Source organism: Hyaena hyaena, unplaced genomic scaffold (genome assembly GCF_003009895.1).
Source record: "Hyaena hyaena isolate Hyena2069 unplaced genomic scaffold, ASM300989v1 scaffold_155, whole genome shotgun sequence".
Classification (NCBI taxonomy): domain Eukaryota; kingdom Metazoa; phylum Chordata; class Mammalia; order Carnivora; family Hyaenidae; genus Hyaena; species Hyaena hyaena.
In genome coordinates, this window is record NW_024080787.1 from 2,877,564 (window position 1) to 2,884,175 (window position 6,612).

Consider the following 6,612-nt stretch of genomic DNA (forward strand, 5'->3'; position numbering starts at 1 on the left):
ATTTATAAACATGTTATCCCATTCTGTAGTCTGTCTTTTCACTTCTTAATTTTTTTTAATGTTTTATTTACTTCTGAGAGAGAGACAGCATGAATAACGGAGAGTCAGAAAGAGAGGGAGATACGGAATCCGAAACAGGACCCCGGCTCTGAGCTAGCTGTCAGCACAGAGCCCGACGCGGGGCTCTAATCCACGAACTGTGAGATCATGACCTGGGCCGAAGTCAGACGCTTAACCAACTGAGCCACCCAGGCACCCATCTTTCCATTTCTTAATAGTACTTTTGGAGCACACAAATTTTCAATTTTGACAAGGTCCAGTGTATCTATTTTTTCTTTTGTTGCTGTGCTTTTGTTTTTGTATCTAAGAAACCACTGCCAACTCCAGAGTCATGAAAATTGACCTTGTGTTTTCTTTAGTTTTAGTTTTAGCTCCTACATTTAAGTCTTTGCTGTATTTTGAGTTGATGTTTGTAAATGATGTGAGGTAGGGGTCCAAATTCATTCTTTGGCATCTGGCTATCCAGTTGTCCCAGAACCATTGTTTTTTTTTTTTTTTTTTTTTTAATTTTTTTTTTTAATTTATTTCTAGGAGAGAGAGAGAGACAGCGTGAGCAGGGGAGGGTCAGAGAGAGAGGGAGTGACAGACTCTGAAACAGGCTCCAGGCTCTGAGCTGGCAGTCAGCACAGAGCCCAACGCGGGGCTCGAACCCACGAACTGCAAGATCATGACCTAAGCGAAAGTCGGACGCTTAGCCGACTAAGCCACCCAGGCGCCCCCAGAACCATTGTTGAAGAGACTTTCTCCTATTGAAGTCTTGGCACCCTTGTTGCAAATCAATTGACCATAGATGCGTAGCTTTATTTCTGGACTCTTTTCTATGCTATTGGTTGAGATGTCTGTCCTTATGCCAATTCCACACTGTTTGGGTTATTGTAGCATTGTCGTAAGTGTTACAAATGGGAAAGGAATCTTCAAACTTTTTCAAGATTGTTTTTATTTGGCTTATAATTCCACATGAATTTTAAGATCAGCGTTCCTGTTTCTGCCTAAAAGGCCATTGGGATTCTGATATGGATTGCGTTGAGTTTGTAGATCATTTTGGAGAGTGTTGCTGTCTCAACCAGGTTAAAATTTCAATCCATGAATGAGGATATATATGTGTTGAGTGTGTGTGGCCCTTTAAATTTTTTTCTAGCAGTTTTGTCGTTTTTAGTATGTCTTAACACCTCCTTTGTTACATTTATTCCTGTTTTATTCTTTTTCTTTGTGAGTATGTAAAAATAACAATTTTTGTGTGTTGATCTTGTGTCCTGGAACTAATGAGTTGAAATTTTTTTTTTAATCTCTAATGGTTTTATCCAAATAGGTTTTGTCTTTTTACATGTGAATTAATGTTTTCCCTATATGAAAGAGCCTATCTGTGAATGAGAAGTGTGAAGTTTAACTTTTGGGGACGCCTGGGTGGTTCAGCCGGTTGAGCGTCCGACTTCAGCTCAGGTCATGATCTCACGGTTTGTGGGTTCGAGCCCCGTGTCGGGCTCTCTGCTGACAGCTAGCTCAGATCCTGGAGCCTGTTTCAGATTCTGTGTCTCCCTCTCTCTCTGACCCTCCCCTGCTCATGCTGCCTCCCCACCTCAGAAATAAATAAAACATTTAAAAAAAAAGTTTAACTTTTGAAGAAACTGTCTCCCAAAGCGGGGATACCACTTTACATTCCCCCCCGCAGTACACAAGGGGCCCAGTTCTTCCACATCCTTCCTTACACTTGGCATGACCCATATGATACCCCATAATCAACTTACAGGGCAATGGACAGTTAGAACAATTAAGTGACTTGTGCAGCCACTCCAAACCACCTTCTCAGCAGGCTCAAAGCACTGGCTCAGATCTCACCAAGTCATTTCCCACCCACGGATGAGCAAACTGAGGACCCCCTCCCCCAAGAGGTCAGTGAGAGAGTGCCCCTCCAGCCAGCAATAGCTGAGTCTGTTTTCTGTGGCCTGTCCCAAATCAGAGGATCAGGGACCTCCCCTAAGATTCCACCCCCTTCCCTTGCCCTCCACCCACACTGCCTCTACCTTGGGCATTATCCTCTCCCAAACCTGGGGTTCCAGGAAGGCTGGGAGTCTTCCGTTTGACATCACAGAGCCGGTTGCCATGGGAGACCTGCAGACCCAGGCAGGGCAGAGCAGAGCCCTGCTGCACAGGAGGCCCAGCCGCTCCTCCCCCACCACGCTGGCCCTCCATGGAAGCCTTGGTCTGTGCGTTCTCTGAGCTGCGCATAAGAGAAGGTGCAGGGCTGCAGGGAGGAGTGGCAGAAGAGATGCCTTCCAGTCCCGACCCGGGCCCAAAGCCATCAGAGTGGTCTCAGGGACATTCATGGTTGGGAGAGGGGAATGGCCAATGGTCTAGGCTGTGTGATCCTGGACCCACCGTATAATTCCTATACTGACACTGGAATGCTTTTTCTAGGATAGGGGGGAATAGGGGTGGTAGAAAGGGCTTGAAAATCCTGAAAGAGATCTTTGTGCCATGCTCTCAGGCTTCTCAGACCTCCCTGTTGGTTGGGAAAGGGAAGAGGATTAATATGTTGGGTGGGGGTTGGCGGGAGGTAGGGGACTGAGCCTGTTGGACAGACGGGTAGGCCGGGGCTCAGCAAGCTGCGGCTGGAACCCATTACATGAGCTGATCTTAGAGCACACGACTGTGTTCTCCCCGCCTGCCAGCCACCACCCTCCTCCTCTTCCCTCTGCAGATGCAGTGAGCTGGGCCCGAGGACATCCCAGCCATCCTGACACGTCACCCAACATCTACGAGGGGGGGCTGGGGGTCCAGCAGCAGTGCCCCAGTGCCCAGGGAAGCAAGCCCAAGAATTTCCGGCTGCGTCACCTCCGGGGCCTGGGTCTCTACTTGCCGGGCCACATGCAGCCCGCCGGCCAGTGTGAGAGCCACTGGCTGGGCCAGCTCAAGGCCAGGAGTTGCCTCCCACGGCCTGAGGGTATGGCCTGGCCCCTAGACCTGCCACACCGGACTCTGGGCCCAGGTGACAACCACTGCTCCATCCTTCTGGAAGCTCAAGTGCCCAGGGACAGCCTGGGAAATCCAGGTGAGGCAGGGCTGGGGACAGGAGGGAAGACCCAGAGAAGGGTCAGTTGGGGACTCAGATGGACCCAGATGAGCCCTTCTTCACTCCCAAGGTTCCTAGGTTCCTATCCCAGGTCTGCCTTCAATGAGGGACCTTGGACAACTCCCCACCGTCGCCCCTACAGTCCCACACTTACTTTCAGTTTGCCCTTTTGTAAAATAAGGGGGCTGAGTTAGACAAGCGTTCTTCTTCCTCCTCCCTCCTTCATGGGCTCTCCTTAGGAACTGCCCCTCCCTTCCTATGCTGAAGAATGCCAAGTTCGGGGTGGGGGGTGTGGTGGACATAGGACGGGCTAGCAGCCCCCAAGTGACTCCTCTTTCTCCACTTTCCTCAGTTTCCAGTTCCAGCATGGACCCAGCCAAGGGTGCCTCCTCCCAGCCTGGTCCCCCAGAAGGCTTGGGGCTCAGGCCCAAGAGGTCATGGGGGGCCTCAGAGGAGTCCACATGTCCCTTGTGCAAGAGAACCCGCTCCGGGGCTCTGGAGAGACCATAGGGATCTGATGCCAGGGCTGACTGTCCCAGCTTGGGACAGGAGGGGAAAGGATGGCTCAGGAGGAGGAGACAGGTCCAGAGAGGAAGGGCTCTGCTCCTACTAGGAGTCACCCCACAGGGATACCCCAGCAGCTGCCCAGACCAGAGCCTGGGCCTCAAGAAAACTCATGAGGGGGGAGGGGGGAGCGGGGAGGGAGGAGGAGGTCCCATGGGAGGAACAGAAAAAAAATAGAAACCCTTGCAGCCTGCTCCAACTCAGGCCAGCCACCTATACCTGGAAGGCCAGGCTGAGCAGAGCTTGGGCTCCCAAGAGGCTGGGAGGCCCGCAGGTCTAATTTTAATAAAAGCCAAGGCCTACACTTTCTTGTTCCTGGGTCTGTCTGTGGTGAGGTCAGTGCAGAGGAAGGGTCTCTCAGAGAAGCTGCCAGAAGCTGCATTGAGAGCAAAGTTCTGGGTTGGTGCCAGGGAGGACCCAAGGTGCTCCCACCCTTGGTTGAGGAGTGAACACTTTCCTTTGGGTGAGACTCCTGGGAGGTTCCCCGGACGGACAAGGTCTCAACAGACCTACACGCAAAGCATGGGATTCTGGCCAAGGCGGCAGAGGACAAACGAAAGCAGGCCATGCGCAGGGAGCGTACCAGGAAAGACAAGTTCCCAACCTGGGCAGAGATGTTCGCCTGAACCCCATGCCACCGCTCACCCAGGCCTTGGCTGAGTTCACTGCTCCATGGGGACCCCTGGCCACCCTGTCTTTCCAGGCAGGATGCGCACAGCCCTTCTCCCTGCCGGGCTGGACTCCAGTCACCTCACCTTGGACTCCTCTGTACCGTGTCTCAACATCTGCTCATTTGGGGCTGGATCTTTGTCACAGTGGCTGACCCTGCATCATAGGATGTCTGGCAGCCTCCACCCACTGGATTCCCATTGCATTCTCCTCCCAGTGTCACAACCAAGTGTCTTCCAACAGTGTCCAATGTCCCCTTTGGTGGGGGAGGGGGGTACAGAATCACTCTGGCTGAGACCCTCTGCTCTACATCACTAGAACTCAGCCCAGTAGGGACAGGATGGGAGGACCTGGGTTCACCTCAATGCCCCCGTGGCAGACTTCCAGGCCTGGCAACCCACATCGGGCTAGGGCTGAGCTGGTCCCCCTTGGGCTCCTGGCAGACCACATGGGATGATGTCAAGGACACTCTGGACACCTGCGTTCCTTCCAGATGCAGGGGAATAATCCCTCAGGGCCCCTGCCACCCCTGTACCCCAGTCCCACTCTCGGACATTTTGTAGGTTCCTGGGACAGCAGATTCTAGAGTCGGGTCCCTGGTTGGGTGTGGACTTGGACAGTGGGAGCCTGAGGTGGCAGCAGCCAGACAGCAGCCCCAGACTGAGGAGAGTAGGTGCTTGAACCATCCGGCTGGACTGGGACAGGGACACGGCCACCTAACAGATGAACCACTGGTCAGTGACAAAAAGGGCAGCTCCCTGCTGCCCCAGAAGGCCAAGGCCAGGTGGACTGCTGAAGACAGATGTTAGGGAGGCTGTCTCAAGCACTGGGCAGAAGTGAGACCTTACCAGAAGCCACAGTATATGGTCCTTGGAGACAGGGTCCCAATCCTCGCACTTCGGGATGAAGCTGTTGGGCTCAGAGGGCTGCACAGGCTGCCCCAGGTCCAGATCTCAGGATGTGGTCAGTGGCCACCGTGGCCTCCAATGCATGTGTCCTGGTATTCTCGCTCGTGTAGTCCCCACCTGGATGGAAGTGGGACTGGCTCTGGGTCTTGCTTCACCAAAAGAATGTGGCAGAAGTGACGTGGTGTCACTTCTGGACTGAAGGAGGCCTGGCAGCTTCCAGTGTGTGCACTGGGGGAGGAGCCCCCCTATATGATGTGAAAGAAAGTCAGCCCAGGAGAGCCCACAGAGAGGGAACCGCGGCCACAGTCACGGCCAAGCTCTGGGCGCTGTTGGAGCGGGTCCCTTAGCCCCAGTCGAGCCGCCCCACGTGAGGTCATAGCAGACGAGGTGCAGTCCCAGCTCTTCCCTAGGAGAGACATCTGTTACAGTGACAAGCTGGCTCCAAAGAAAACTCACTTAGCTCACATCTACATGGGTCTTCTCTAAGCTCCCAAGGCTTTCTTGAAAAACACACAGAACAGGCCGAAAACAGAAAAGCCATAGTCCTAGTGTCCTGGGGACTCAGAGTTGACCTAAAGACACATCCCAAACAAGTTGACACTGGTGGAAATGTGCACTGAGCACCCTGGAGCACCCCACCCCATTCCCTGAACACCCAGAAAGCACTCAACCAGGCCGCCAGGAGTCCCTTTCAGCCCATTGGACAGAGTCCTCAATACCTGCTGCGGGGAAGGCACAGCTGTTCTCAAGGCAAGGCTTGACCAGAACCCCTGGCCCCCAGGGCACAATGATACCTGGCCACACACTGAGCAGGGGCCTCAGGAAGCGACCTACTTACTCCTGAAGCTGACCCATCAGAGGAAAGCAGATGGATACACTGGCACAAATAACCCAAGGGTGACTTACCAGCAGCAGGTGCTGCTTAGAGGTCCCTGTGGGAGCTTCACCCCCTGCCCCCATCCCAGAGGCCCCCACCCACCCAGCTCTGCACATGCTTTAGGCCCTGGCCCCCAAGGAAGGCTGTCTGGATGATGCCCACCCCACGGGGAGCAGTGCACATGCACTCTGGAGGGTCCAGACTTGGGCTGGGCTCCAGGGCCATCGTTCACTTGCTGGGCAGCCCTGGGGTACCTCCCAGCCCTTGAACCACTTTTCCTCTTCTGTCTAATGGAGTGACAAACATGACCCCCTGCCCTGTGGTGGCCAGAAGCCCCAAGAAGAGGTTGGTGGGAGCATCCGGTCCTGGGCTTGGCCTAGTAGGGACTGGGACACACCGGCGCCCTGCGACAGGCTGCCATGATGGGGTGTCCCGGCCCCAGGCTCCCACCAGGCTCCCGCGGC

The 6,612-nt window shown here is 54.1% G+C and overlaps 1 protein-coding gene across 3 annotated transcripts; it reads left to right on the forward strand.

Moving 5' to 3' along the window:
- The first annotated feature begins 2,156 nt into the window (after positions 1-2,156).
- On the forward strand, positions 2,157-3,998 carry CUNH16orf90 (chromosome unknown C16orf90 homolog). Of its 3 annotated transcripts, none has more exons than XM_039239318.1 (3): positions 2,157-2,260; positions 2,759-3,109; positions 3,483-3,998. In XM_039239318.1, exons 1-3 carry the CDS (start codon positions 2,161-2,163, stop codon positions 3,638-3,640), a joined length of 609 nt encoding a protein of 202 aa, XP_039095249.1. In that variant the 5' UTR covers positions 2,157-2,160; the 3' UTR covers positions 3,641-3,998. The 3 variants fall into 3 exon arrangements, with proteins under 3 accessions (XP_039095249.1, XP_039095250.1, XP_039095251.1); XM_039239319.1 differs by having other exon boundaries at positions 2,178-2,294; XM_039239320.1 differs by having other exon boundaries at positions 2,178-2,264.
- The last annotated feature ends 2,614 nt before the right edge of the window (positions 3,999-6,612 follow it).

Bases quoted from the DNA above. Each gene is read 5' to 3' on its own strand.
- CUNH16orf90 (XM_039239318.1), top strand. From the start codon at position 2,161: ATGGGAGACCTGCAGACCCAGGCAGGGCAGAGCAGAGCCCTGCTGCAC. The intron at 2,261-2,758 runs GTCTGTGCGTTC...TTCCCTCTGCAG, and splicing joins GGCCCTCCATGGAAGCCTTG to ATGCAGTGAGCTGGGCCCGA. The intron at 3,110-3,482 runs GTGAGGCAGGGC...CACTTTCCTCAG, and splicing joins GGACAGCCTGGGAAATCCAG to TTTCCAGTTCCAGCATGGAC.